Genomic DNA, 14,768 nt, shown 5'->3' on the forward strand with positions numbered 1-14,768 from the left:
AATTCTGCATATCAATACATTTCTCCTGAATGTATATACCTGGGAGTGGAATAGCTAAACTGTATGAATGTTTATATTCAGTTCTTTGCCACGTTTATGTTCAGATACTGCCAGTATTTTCCAAAACAGTTGTATAAATTTATACTCACATTGTCAGTATCTGAGAATCCCGATTGTCCCAGATCCTCACAATCCTAACCCTAACCTTGTTAATTTGAGCAAGATCAAAATCTTTACATTTTTGAATCTTTCAATTCATAAAATGCCTCTTTAAATTTTCCCAATATTTTGTGGGTTTTAACATAGAAGATTTATACATTTTTCTTGGACTTATTTCTAAGTATATGATTTTATGGTGCCATTATAATTGTTCCCATTAAAAAAATTTTTTTTTTCTTGCCTTGTTTAGTTACAGGTGTACCTTGTTTACTAAAAATTTATTGTGAACTGGTGGTGAATAGTCTCATTTGCTTGTGTTGCATACTTTGGAGTGATTATGTAATTTTTATCCTTATTATTCCTTATTCATTTGGTGAATAGCCTTGGTTGATTTCTGAATTTTAAACCACTTTTGCATTACTGGAATAAATCCCACCTGGTGATTATATGTCATCCTTTATATATATCACTGAATTTGATTTACTAATGCTTTATTCATTTAAGAGTTACAGATATGTGTCCATATGCAAATTTTTATAATTTTCTTGTAATGTCTTTCCAAAGTGTTGGTATCAATGTTATGCTGTCCATATAAAATGAGATTGGAAAAGTTTCTTTTCTAGTTTTCAGAAGTATTTTATAAGATTGACACTATTTCTTCTTTAAACCTTAGGGACATTTTCTGTGAAGTAATCTGAGCCTGGCATTTTCTCTATAAGAAAGCTTTAAAATAATAGATTAAATTTTAAAATTGGTTTTAATGTACAGTTTCTATTTTTTCTTGAAGTATAGTTGATTTACAATATTGTGTTAATTTAACATGTGCAGCAAAGTGATTCAGTTATACACATACTTTTCAGATTCTTTCCCATTATAGGTTATTACAGGGCTTCCCAGGTATCACTAGCAGTAAAGAACCTGCCTGCCAATGCAGGAGACTTAAGGGATGCGGGTTGGATCCCTGGATCAGGAAGATCCCCTGGATGAGGGCATGGCAACCCACTCCAGTATTCTTGCCTGGAGAATCCTAGGGCAGTGGAGCCTGGCAGGCTACAGTTAATAAGGTCCCAAAGTGTGAGACATGACTGAAGCAACTGAACACACATCCATAGGTTATTACAAGATATTGAATATAGTTCCCTGTGCTATACAGTAAATTCTTGTTTATCTGTTTTATATATAAATGGTGTGTATATGTTTATCCCATAATCCTAATTTAACCATCCCCTTTCCTTTCCCCTTTGGTAATCATAAGTTTTCCATGTCTGTGAGTCTATTTCAGCTTTGTAAATAAGTTCATTTGTGTTATCTGTCAGATTCCACATGTAAGTGATGTCTGTTATATGTTGTCTTTCTCTGTCTGACTTACTTCACTTGGTATGATAATCTCTAGGTCCATCCATTATTGTTGCATGTGGCAATATTTCATTTTTTATGGCTGAGCAATATTCCATTGTAGATGTATACCATGTCTTTTTTTTTTAATCCATTCATCTGTCAATGGATATTTAGGTTGCTTCCATGTCTATTGTAAATATTGCTGCTATGAATATTGGGATACATTGTCTTTCTTTTTTTTGTTTTTTTAAACTATTTTTATTTTTTTATTATTTTTTATTTTTTAGTTTTTAATTTTTTAAATTTTAAAATATTTAATTTTTACATGCGTTCCCAAACATGAACCCCCCTCCCACCTCCCTCCCCATAACATCTCTGTGGGTCATCCCCATGCACCAGCCCCAAGCATGCTGTATCCTGCGTCAGACATAAACTGGCGATTCAATTCTTACATGATAGTATACGTGTTAGAATGCCATTCTCCCAAATCATCCCACCCTCTCCCTCTCCCTCTGTGTCTTTCTAAATTAGAGATTTTGTCTTTTTTGAATATATGCTCAGTAGAGGGATTGTTGGATCATATGGTAACTCTGTTTTTAGTTTTTGAAGGAACCTCCTTACTGTTGTCCAAGTATATATATTTTTTATTGTCTGTATTGGCGAGTTGTACTTTTCAAAGAATTTGTTCACTTTAAACAAATTTGTTTTAAAAATTTGTTCAATTTTATAAATTGTCAGTTTTGGAGGTCTAAAAGTTTTTACAATATCTTTTTTATCTATGAAATCTACGGATGGTATTGCTTTTTTCTTTCCTTAGTATGGAAAGTCATGTTTTCTCTTTTTTACTTATCAATAATTTTATCAAGCTTTTTATATAACCAACTTTGATTTACATTTGTTAACTCATTGATTATTTTTCTCTTTATTTCCTTCCTTCTGTCTTTGCTGTTCTTTTCTTCCTTCTTGGCTTTTTGTTTTTCAGTCACTAAGTTGTGCCCGACTCTTTGTGACACCATGGACTGCAGCATGCCAGGCTACTCTGTCCTCCACTGTCTCCTGGAGTTTTCTCAGATTCATGTCCATTGATACTATCTAACCATCCATTCTCTGCCACTCCCCTTCTTCTTTTGCCTTCAATCTTTCCCATAATCAGAGTCTTTTCTAGTGAATCAGCTCTTTGCATTAGATGGCTGAAGTATTGGAGTCTCAGCTTCAGCATCAGTCCTTCCAATAAATATTCAGGGTTGATTTCCTTTAGGATTGACTAATTTTATCTCCTTGCAGTCCAAAGAACTCTCAAGAGTCTTCTCCAGCACCACAATTCAAAAGCATCAATTCTTTGGTGCTCAGCTGTCGTTATGGGTCCAATTCTCACATCCATATATGAATACTGGAAAAATGATAGCTTTGACTATAAGGACCTTTGTCAGGAAAGTGATGTCTTTGCTTTTTAATAGGCCGTCTAGGTTTGTCATAGCTTTAGCTTTTCTTTTAGCTTTATCTTTTGCTAATATTCATAGTAAAGGCCATAACTGTTCCACTGGGCACTGCTTTAGCTGCACCCTATATTTTTATGTTATTTTAATAATTTTTAAGTTAAACTGTTTTCCAAGTCCATTTATTTTTTAATCTGTTTTATTCAGAACTTTATTTCTTAATTTCCAAATAGCCAGGTCTTTTCTAGATCTGTTTGTCATTGATTCCACTGTGATTGGAGTGCAAATTCTGAATCATTCCAGACTTCTGAAATTTGTTATTCCATGTGTACTTGTAAAGGATGTGTTTTCTAGTCTTTTGGGGGTACAGTATTTTGTATATATGTGATATAAATAAGGCCACTTTGTTAATAGTGTTCAGATTTATATTTTACTGACCTTTTTGTTTCCTATTTAAAGTCTCCCACTGATTGTGATTTTGTGTGCATGTATGTGTGTGTTTATTATCTATTTTGGCAATGTATTTGTTGAAATTGTATTGGGTACATATAAATTTAGCAGTTTTCTTCCAATTGAACTGATCCTTAAATTATTATGAAACATCCCTTTTTACCTTTAGTAATGTGACTTAGTCTCGTTTATCTGATGTTAGTATGGCTATATCAAGTTTCTGCTGGTAGGGTCATAGATTTTTAAAACTGGCAGTGAATTTATAGATCAGTTGATTCATCTTCACTTTGTATATAAATTATATGTTAACTGTAATTCTGTTGTTGAATTCACCAGGTATTTTTACTTGCAACCCAGTCTAAAAACCCTTGGTTCCATCCTAGTTCTCTTGGTTTCTTTGGAAGCATACTTGACCAAAGGGGCATCAGCTCACATTCTTTTCGTAATTAGTTTTTTCTCAAGTTTATGCTTGAATTATCTCAGTAACATGCAGCACTGTTCTGAATTCAGGGCCAGCTTATAAGCTCTGTAGTCAGTGTTACCCTTTCTGTCTTGAAAAAGTGAAAGTTGCTCAGTTGTGTCTGACTCTGCGACCCCATGAACTATACAGTCTATGGAATTCTTTAGGCCAGAATACTGGAGTGGTTAGCCTTTCCCTTCTCCAGGGGATCTTCCTAACCCAGGGATTGAACCCAGGTTTCCCGCATTGCATGTGGATTCTTTACCAATTGAGCTATCAGGAAAGCCCCCTTTCTCTCTTAATTCTTCCCTTTCAAGTATCAGTGCTGCTCTGCTAGCTTTTGCTCAGGTATCATTTCTGGGAATTCTTCTTCCCTACACTGTCTTTGGTTATTCAGAGATTCCTGCCATCTGCCTGTCCTAAATAGTCTTGAGCCCTGCTCTGACTGCTCTCTGTTTGTTTCCTGGGTACATCTGATTCTGGGGCATCTGATTCTCTTTTGGTCTGGGGTAGAATGGAGAGTAACCCCAGAGGATTATGAAAGAAGTAGTTAAAATGTGAATGCACATAAAACTTCCTAACTCTCTATCCAACTTATGATACCTCAAGTTCCCTTTCTGTTCTTTATTCCATTGCTTCCCAAACCTTTAATTTCATGATCATGAGCAGTTATGCTCTGAAGCTTCTCTCACTTGTGAAACACTGGACACACAAAGACTTCAGGGTCTTCCATTATTGCCCACTGTGCCCTCTATTCTTTGACCTTCATGTGGTTCCCTGTGCAGAGGCCAGGGAGCCTCCTGTTTCACTGATGAGGCCCAGAGTAATGACAGCTTGTTTGGATCCATTTACTTAGTACATAGAAATGGGTCTGATTCCCTTCTAAGGTATTCCCTTCATAATGTACAATTGTGCTTTTTGTTAAGTTCTGTAAAGTATTTTCTATGTTTAAAAAAATGCACATTGTCTCTGCTATCTCATTAGCATTTGACCTTCAGTAAGTAAGTTCACCTACTGGTGCCTTGCTTTCCTCATCTGTAAAATGCATTATTAGCTATGATGACTATTTTGTTAACTATGTTGAGAGATAAGCAATTTAACCATACGAAACACGTGGTATCTGTTGGACCTGGCCTATTATTGGCACTAGAACAAATGATTTGCTGTGATGATGAAGATAATGATAAAAATGGTGAAATCTCATTTTATGGATACATTTCACCAGATTCATGAAGTTAAATTCTACAAGGAAAATTCTAATTTTCCATTAACTTCAGTTAAAGTAGTATTCCATTTCTTGGGTTCCAGTGGCTAAGATTTTTCTTCTGAAAATATGAAGCCACAAAGAACCTAGTTATGTTATTGAGCATGGTAAACACAGCTCACTGATAAACACAGCCCTTCTCTATCCCCTGGCTTTTCCTTCACAGCACTCTTCTCACCTCTGGGCCTTGTGGGCCATGCAGGTTATTTTTTCCTCTTCTTGTAGCAGAGGCATTTTGCTTAGAAACTCTCCCTTGATCATCAATATAATCCCAGTGCTTGGTAGTCACAGCATCATAGTATCTGGTTTGTCTGTCAACTCCTGTATGTATTGTAGGTGGAAAATTATTGTTCTTCAAAACATTGGATATTATAAACTTTCTAGGATATGGGGTCAAATTTTATGTCACTGCCCACAGTGAAGCATATTTGCTGCTGTTAATATCAGTGCCTGTTTGAAAGTTTCTACTTCAGTCATTAAAAGTACCCAGAAATTGTCTTCTTTCTATAATGCATACATTTTTGTTTTATTTTCCATTTCATCCTTTCAGATTATTTTTAGTTTTCAGATTCCAGGAGGAAATAAGTTAACTGTGTATTATTTTAAAAATGGATAAGATACTATCAGAAGTAAAGGAAACATAATCTATAATATGTTATTTTTCAATACTTTAATGATCCTAGGGGTATAAGTAATATGATTTAGTGCATAACATGTGTACTAGGGGTGTTTTCAAAATAATTGAAAAGTAATACATATTATAAATATTTATGCAATATAAAGGTAGATTAAATGTCAAAATTATGAAAAATAGAGTAAACTTTTCCAAGTGATTAATTGGGTGAACCAAGACATATATGTGAACATCTTTTCATGTTTGATCAGTTTTATTCATGATGGTAATAAAACCAAGCAAATGAAGTGCAAAATGTTGACTGTGATGTAATGGTGGAAATTTTTACATGCATAAAGGAGTCAGGTTAAATTTATGGCCTTATGATGGCTATGTTGGCTGCTAATATTGTACACACATTCTTAAAATGATCTATAACCCCATGGCCAAAATGCCATGGGGACAAAATCACAGTTGGTACATACTGTGTTGATTTATCTCTCTTGATGTGCAAAATATTAACTCAGACAATTTTCATATAGCTCATTGGCTTTTGTTCAGCATTAGATGTGTGTTTGTCATTAGCTTACTCTTAGGGAGTGTATAAAATGGCATTATCAATGTAGAACAGAGTTAAAATTGCAAGAGTCTTTATGTTCTGGCACCGTGTAGTTGGCTTGATTTTTTTTTTTTTTCCGATTGAATTTGAATATATGATTTCAAAATGTATCAAATTACTGTTTCACTTGATTTAAGTTTGTAAAACTTAAATTCTGTATTTTTGAATCAAAACCAGAGATAAATGTCTTTGTTTCAACTCCAGTGTCTGTCTTTCCAGAAGGTGTTAGATACTCCAGTATGTGAGAGGGAGGCATCCTCCTGGATGCAACAACCCATCTTGCTGCCTCTTGTCTGTTCTTCCCTTTGCCATTGATCAGATCCTGTTCCCTGCTATTTGCTGAGTTTCTCTGGTTTTAATCTAAGTCTTTGGTTTTTCTCTGTAGGCAGGAAGAGAGGTATACTTTAACAACTTCTACCAGCAGTTGTTAGGTTGAGTTGTTTACCTTAGTCTTAGGTGATAAAATCCACTTTTACAAACAGTATGAGAAAAATGCAGACAACTTGATGTCTGATTTAAATAATTGAATATAAAACAACTCTTTAGTTTTTTTCAAATCAGCAAGTTTCATCTACAGAGCTGTAATATATCAAAAACCAACTCAATGGAAGTAATGGAAATAAATGGAACTTTTTTTTGGTAAGAGGAATATTTTTATAAGGAAAAATGCAATATTGTATAGATTTTAGCTAGAAGTTCTATGTAGATTTGGAGAAATACATTGCTTGTAGCATGGTGAAAGTGAAAGTTGCTCAGTTATGTCTGACTCTTTGCAGCCCTATGGACTATACAGTCCATGGAATTCTCCAGACCAGAATACTGAAATAGGTAGCCTTTCCCTTCTCCATGTGATCTTCCCAACCCAGGGATCAAACCCTAGTCTCCCGCATTGCAGGTAGATTCTTTACCAGCTGAGCCACCAGGGATGCCCTTGTAGCATAGTCATACCAAAAAGGTAGAATTCTCAAAGATCATGGGGCAGTTTTATTTTGCTCTTTTACATATAATCCAGTGGCCATTACATATGGCATTTTGTCTGCCGCAGTATCTTCCCTGTTTAGAATCTTGTGTATTGTACTTAGCTTTTATAGCACAATTAGCCTTGAGTTGTCAAAGCTCTTTGATCAAAGAATCTGAGCTAAGGATGTCTTTCTTACCTGGTTGTGTAGTCACTGCGTATATCTTTGTGATCTCTAACTGGCAAAATAGAATTGGGCTGTTTCCTAATAAATCATTCATGTTTCCACATTGTAAGTCTAGTAATAGAAGCAAAAAAAAAAAAAAAAAAATTCTATTTGGAGTTCCTCTTTAAATACTCTATAGAAAACTTTCATTTTGAAGTTTTGAAAGATTATCCAAGGAAGATTCCTTCAGATTTTTTAAGCCTATAATTTTATCAAGTTGACTTACTGAAAAGCTATGTATTGAGTCACATATCAGTAGCCCTCCGAATAGATGCTTTAAAAAATTATTTAATAGTTATGCCCTTGCCTTTTACCAGGGTCAGCTAAAGAGAAGGCTATATAGCAAGCACTTCTGTTGGTTTTTGTGAAACTGCAGTTGAATTCTGTGGGCTATGTTAGGGCTTACCCTTTACGAAGATTCATGTCATAAAGGCTTAGACCTTTAGCTTAGAAGAATTCCTGTGTCTTCTCACAAACTGGTATCCATTTCTTTAGTGGATAATGGGTGCTCATAGCTCAAAAGTTACCCACACTGAGGGCCTTTCTAAGCATCACAGAACCAAATTGATTATGCCTTGAGTATTTTGGTAAAAACTATTTATTAATGTTTTTCTTCATTCATTGGTTCTTGTTCTTTTTGTTATAATGGATAACTACTATATCATTTCCAGAAACAGGTGGTATAGAAGTAACAGACCTGAATCAGAGCAGAGTGTCTAGCTACATTTCCAGTTGGGAAAGTAATTCCCGAAGCCTTACAGTCTGAAGCAATTTTTATATAAAAACAATACTTGGAAATCCCCGAAATCACCACCCCAATTCAGCGAGCACTCCTTCCTGCATTTGACTGTGAACACAGTTCTAGTTTCTCCCATGCTCTGGGGATTGGAAATCAGTGCTGGAGCTCTTGTTTCAGATGCCATTGCCAGTTTCAGAGTTGAGGGTATGTGCACAGCGCAGAGATATGAAAAGTCGAAAAGGATTTTGGTTATCTCACTGCAATTGTGTACCTGAGATTATAGCTATTACCATCACAGATGTCTAACTTTTGATTTTTTCCTACAGCTTTAGGATCTCAGTTTCAGAAAGTACTTTTGAGAAGATCTTTCTTTTCCTGATTATTCTTGAGATTACCTAGTATTAGTTGCTCAGTTGTGTCTGACTCTTTGTGACCCCATGGATGATTTCCCAGGCAAGAATATTGGAGTGGGTAGCCATTCCCTTTTCCAGAGGATCTTCCCAACCTAGGAATCGAACCTGGGTCTCCTGCGTTGCAGGCGACTCTTTTCCATCTGAGCCACCAGGGAAGCCCTTAAATCAAAGGTTATTCAAAATTCCTTGAATATGCTGTACAAATGGCTAGGGCAACTTATTTTTCCATTGCCATGTATCTTCCTGGAAAACTGTTAAAACATGTATACTTTGATTTACTGACTTAAACAGGATAATCATGCCACAGATATACAGATAAACAGATAACATTTGTGTTAGGTGTTTAAAAGTTTTATTATTGCTAGAGTGTATTTTTAATGAGTCTATTTTTAAAATTAAAATTCATTTTATCTTTTATTATAAAAAAAGCTTTAGTTATGAACTCTCTTGGTTGTCCTCCCACAGGATCCTGCCTACTGGGTGAAGATTCATCACTTAGAGTACACAGATGGAGGAATCCTGGATCCAGATGATGTCTTGGCAGATGTCGTTGAAGACAAAGATAAGGTAGATGCCTCAAAAAGTGTTCTATGTCGTTTTCCTCTATAGAGCCACATGTTTTCCTAGAGACTGAGATCCTTAACAAACTCAGGTGTCAATTATTGTTAAAAGGTACCATCTGTTCGATTTTTACCTAGACAGCCCATAAATCAAGGTTCATCATCAGATGCTTAGAAAAACTTTGTCAAGGTTTGGGAATCTGTTCATGGTGGCCTAATTAGCAGGCACTTCATTCCCAAGAGTTCCTGATATGCCTCAGTAAATTAGTGTCAGGCTCTGAAGCTGTTTCGATTCTCATTGTCATTGCTGGCTCTGAAGTTTATTTGTGGCCTTTGCTAAATATTCAACTTAATGCTTGGGATTCGCATGTGGTTCAAAGGAGAGCCTACAGTGGGGAGCAAAGTCTTATGAAGAACTATGGTGAAGTTTGTTCTTAAAGTAGCTGGCAAGCAACTATCTTGAGTGGTAGTCTGTCTTTATTGCTAAAGTGAAAAACACTGACTTGAATCTTTCAAAAAGTTTAAACATGTTTTGCCACATATGTGGAAATAATCCCACTGCAAATATCTGATTTTAATGGGATGATTCTTCTGATGCTAAACTGAAAAAGGTATAAACTATTCAAACAGGAAACGCTGGCTTACTGCTGTGAAAATTTATTTATTTATTTTTTATTATATCTGTTTTGGGCTCCTGTGATTAATGGCTAATGTGTTCTCCAGACTTGAACTGCAGCTTTTCCTAAGATCCTTACTTCTAATTTTCTTCTGCTGTGCATCCTTAATGCTGTTAGTACTAGGCTAATTGAAGTCTGTAAACATGTTTCTCTGTATTGTTTTTATGCCAAGGGTGGGGGTGTATGTGTGTTTTAATCAACTGGACTAGAATATAAATAACTGCTTTATTGAAATTATATTACATTTGCATTTTCCTTTTCCATAAGATTTTTTTGTCCTGTTGAAATTTACATTAGTCTTTGCATACATTATATGCATTTATTTTCCCTGTTTTCTGTTGGCTTTCAACCCTCTTTTGCTTTGCATTTTAATTAGCTGTTTCCTATGAAACTTATCTCCCTAAATGATTGTAAGCTCCTAGAGGACATGGACTGAGAGATTTTAACTCCTTTTTGTTTCTTGTATTAATAATATCTGGTACACTATTTTATCCAGACTTGATTCTCAAAGAACACGTTTGAATTTGGGCAAAAAAGAAGACTTTTTTCTCTACAGCTGACTCTTGCTGTATGTGAGTTTGATGCACACTTCTTATTGTTTGGTCTCATGGTAAATAATAAAGTGGTATTTACCTTGATACACAAGAGGAGGATTTTCACTTCTGTTTCCCCCCCCTTTTTTTTTTCTCTACATCTTCTTTCTTCTTTCCAATACTCTAGATATTTGGGTGGTTTATTAATGAAAAAGGTCTTCCCATTTCAAATTTCACTGATGTCCTCTGTATTAAAATGAAAAGCTGAAATGCGGCAAGTTTAAGAAGAGCCAGAAGAAAATGTCTCACCCCAGCCTCATCCAGGAGCTCATTACAGGCAGGGTGAGCCCATGACCCATGCAGGGAAATCATTTGTCCTGTGGACCTCCTTCCTTTTCGAGAATTGTTTTTAACTATCTTGGCATTGCAGTTTTTAACCATAATCCATTTGCTAGACATAGAAACAGCTTTATAATCTGTTTTGAAAGGACTACATCACTATTACTAAATAAGGTAGAAAAGTGAGATAACCAGTTAAAACCCCAGCAAAGAATTAGTACTGTTTGGGTACAAGCTTACTCATTCCTTTAATCTACTTTAACATTGCTATGTGAAACCTAATTGTTCTTTGTCTGCAGAGTTGATGAAAATGTACACTTTTGATATTTGCCAAAAATAATCGCATTCCCTTTTCTTTTTTAAAAAATGATAGAAGTGGAAAAGACAGCACTATTATTTTTTCTTTCTGACATTTCTCTGCAATCTTAAAATTTCCTTACAACCCAGTTGTCTGGTGTGGAAAGAAGTCTCTGCCAGACTTGTTAACCTTTCCTTTCTGTCATTTTAGATTAAGGAGTATTTATAAATGTTATTTGTGGATATTTAATGACGTTTCAAACTTACCCAAGATCCTTTGAGACAGTACTGAGCTTGGATAAAACTTCAGTTCTACTGTTTTTCAAGTTGATTACCTAATCATAGCTTACATTTAGAGTATATGGAGAAGGAAGCCCAAAGAAACATGGGTGGATATATGTAATTGTTGTGCTCTAGCCCGTGCTTCTCAGCTCAAGGAAAGACTCTGACCACAGTTGAGAAACGGCATTAGGAACCATTGATGGCCTAACTGGAAAGGGTGACATGGGAAAAACAGAAATTTAGAATTGGAAAGCAGGAAAGACTGAAGCTGTTAATGTAGTGTATGAAAGAGCCATCCAGTACCCTTAAGTAGTAGTTAGAGGTTAAGTGGTATTCTACTTAAAAAATCAGTCGGGAAGCTAATAGATTTTAATTGACTTTCTAAAGACATGACTTTCGAAATTTCTGGTACCCTAAGTGGTTTGTCTTTGGTCTTCTGTTATTCCTTTGGCCAACACAGTGCATAATGCATATATGATATCTCTTTGGGAGGTTTTATTTTATTTTAAACTTGATTTCCCATTAAAATCACAGGAGAACCAAGTTTTTGCTCTGTTGCACTATTTCTAGCCTATATTTTGTCAAAATATTATTGGAGCAGCTTTGGAATTTTGAGTCTTATGATAACTAGTATTTGTGTAAAAGGGAAAGTGTCAGCCGTTCATTTGTGTCCGACTCTTTGCTTCCCCATGAACTGTAGCTCCCCAGGCTCTTCTTTCTGTGGAATTCTCCAGGCCAGAGTACTGGAGTGGGTAGCCATTCTCTTCTTCAGGGGATCTTCCTGACCCAGGGACTCTCTGACCCAGGGAAGCTATGTATTATCCCCATTTTTAATTTCTGAGAACAATTCACAGAAATTGAGTCACTTGCCAAAGCTCACACAGGTAGTAATGGCAGACTCAGCCTCCGGAGCCGAGAGTTTAAGTCTCCACGCTCTCTTTTTCTCTTCTGCAATATGCTAAGGCAGTGTGTTACAGGGTGTTTGTATCTATGATTTCTAACTATGAAAATTCATCAATCATAAATAAGCACGAATTTGCTTTTGCACAGTTACTGCCGTTGTTAAGATGTGTAGTGGAATTATGGAGAGTAGCAGAATGGGTTCTAAACTAGTACGCTGGGCATGCACAGCTAACTCCAATTCTCTATGCCTGCAGCCTGCATCTGACTCACTACAGAGGTCGGCCACTTTTACCTTTGTTACTTTCTCTTGTACCTCCTTTCCCAGGACCTGGATAATTCAGTCCAGTCACAAGTTTAACTCTAGATGGATTTATGGAATACACCTGCAGTCTAACCACTGTGAGCAGTCACATGTATAGTGTACACCACATGCAGGACACCATGTGCCATGCTGTCTGAGGAAGGCAGGGCCCCCAGAGATGTCCGTGTCCTAATGCCCAGAACCCGTGAGTAACTCTTACGTAGCAGATTTAATTAAGTGAGAGACCGTAAAGTGAAGAGATTGTCTTGGGTTTTTTGGGTGGGCTACATGTAAACATAAGGATCCTTATATATGGAAGAGGAAGGCAGGAGAGTCAGGGTTAGAGAGAGACAGTATGAGAAAGTGTCACCTGGCCAATGTGTGATTTGAAAATACAGCCATACAATGTAGACAGCTTCCAGGAGCCGGAAAAGGCATGTCTCCAGAAGGAGTACAGCCCTGCTCACAGCTTGATTTCAGATGAATGGGCCCATTTCAGACTTCTCCCCTCCAGAACTCTAAGATGAATTTGTCTTGTTTGAATTCACTGTTTGAGGTGATTTGTTATGGCAGCAGTAGGACATTGATGGGCTGTCTTTTACTCTCTTTTAAACTTTTAAAGTGATGATGATCTTCTCAAGTTTCATACTAGCTTGACTTTTAAGATGCTGTAGGACAAGGAAAATATGGCAATGTATAACTTATATCATGTAAACTGGAATACTGCCATTGTTTGTTACATATACAAAACTGTAATTATACTATGTGATAAGGTATATAGGCAGAATGTTTCTATCTTTGACTATCATAGAGATTCATTCTGAAGAGATGAGAGTAGTTCTCCTGGACTCCACCAGGGGTGGGTTGGCCCCCTGAATCACCCAGGAAATTTGGTCCTCAGATACTATAGTTTCAGTTCAACTTTATCCCTTGTTAGCTATGTGTGCTTGGATATTTTTTCATGTCTTAGTCTTGATTTACCCCTTTATAAAATACATATAAAAGTTAGTTTTGCAGGGTCAGTATAGGAAAACTATATAAATTATAAAAAATTTTAAGTCCAGTATGGAATATAGTTAAGCATTCAAAGGATAACTGTTCAGTTCAGTTGCTCAGTCAACTCTGAATCTTTGAGACCCCATGGACTGCAGCACGCCAAGCGTCCCTGTCCATAACCAACTTCCGAAGCTTGCTCAAACTCATGTCTATCTTGTTGGTGATGCCATCCAACCGTCTCATCCTCTGTTGTCCCCTTCTCCTCCCACCTTTGATCTTTCCCAGCATCAAGGTCTTTTCCAATGAGTCAGTTCTTCCCATCAAGTGGCCAAAGTATTGGAGTTTCAGCTTCAGCATCAGTCCTTCCAATGAATCTTCAATTCTGATTTCCTTTAGGATTGACTGGTTTGATCTCCCTGCCGTCCAAGGGACTCTCAAGAGTCTTCTCCAACACCACAGTTCAAAGCGTCAGTTACTGGTGTTCAGCTTTCTTTATAATCCAACTCTCACATCGATACATGACTGCTGGAAAAACCGTAGTTTTGGCTGGATGAACTTCTGTCGGCAAAGTAATGTCTTTGCTTTTTAATATGCTACCTAGGTTGGTCATAGCTTTTCTTCCAAGGAGCAAAAAGTCGTGTCCAACTCTTTGAGATCCCATGGACTATACAGCCCATGGCATTCTCCAGGCCAGAATACTGGAGTGGGTAGCCTTTGCCTTCTCCAAGGGATCTTCCCAACCCAGGGATCGAACCCAGGTCTCCCACATTGCGGGCAGATTCTTTACCAGCTAAGCCACAGGGCAAGCCCTCCAAAGAGCAAACGTCTTTTAATTTCATGGCTGCAGTCACCATCTGCATTGATTTTGGAGCCCCCCAAAATAAAGTGTGTCACAGTTTCCCCATCTATTTGCCATGAAGTGATGGGACCAGATGCCATGATCTTAGTTTTCTGAATGTTTAAGCCAACTTTTTCACTCTCCTCTTTCACTTTCATGAAGAGGCTCTTTAGTTCTTCTTTACTTTCTGCCTTAATGGTGCTGTCAACTGCGTCTCTGAGGTTATTGATATTTCTTCTGGCAATCTTGATTCCAGCTTGTGCTTCATCCAACCCAGCATTTTGCATGATGTACTCTGCATATAAGTTAAATAAGCAGGGTCACAATATACAGCCTGAACTTACTCCTTCCCTGATTAGGAACCAGT

The 14,768-nt window shown here is 36.8% G+C and overlaps 1 protein-coding gene across 1 annotated transcript in view; it reads left to right on the forward strand.

Annotated features, from left to right (window-relative positions):
- PARD3B (par-3 family cell polarity regulator beta) overlaps positions 1-14,768 on the forward strand; it is a 1,141,780-nt gene that overhangs the window by 140,849 nt on the left and 986,163 nt on the right. The window contains exon 2 of the mRNA XM_052664164.1: positions 9,141-9,242. Within this exon, the coding sequence (XP_052520124.1) occupies positions 9,141-9,242 (102 nt within the window). The remainder of the gene's footprint in view (positions 1-9,140; positions 9,243-14,768) is intronic.

The sequence above is a fragment of the Budorcas taxicolor genome, chromosome 2 (assembly GCF_023091745.1).
Source record: "Budorcas taxicolor isolate Tak-1 chromosome 2, Takin1.1, whole genome shotgun sequence".
Lineage (NCBI taxonomy): Eukaryota > Metazoa > Chordata > Mammalia > Artiodactyla > Bovidae > Budorcas > Budorcas taxicolor.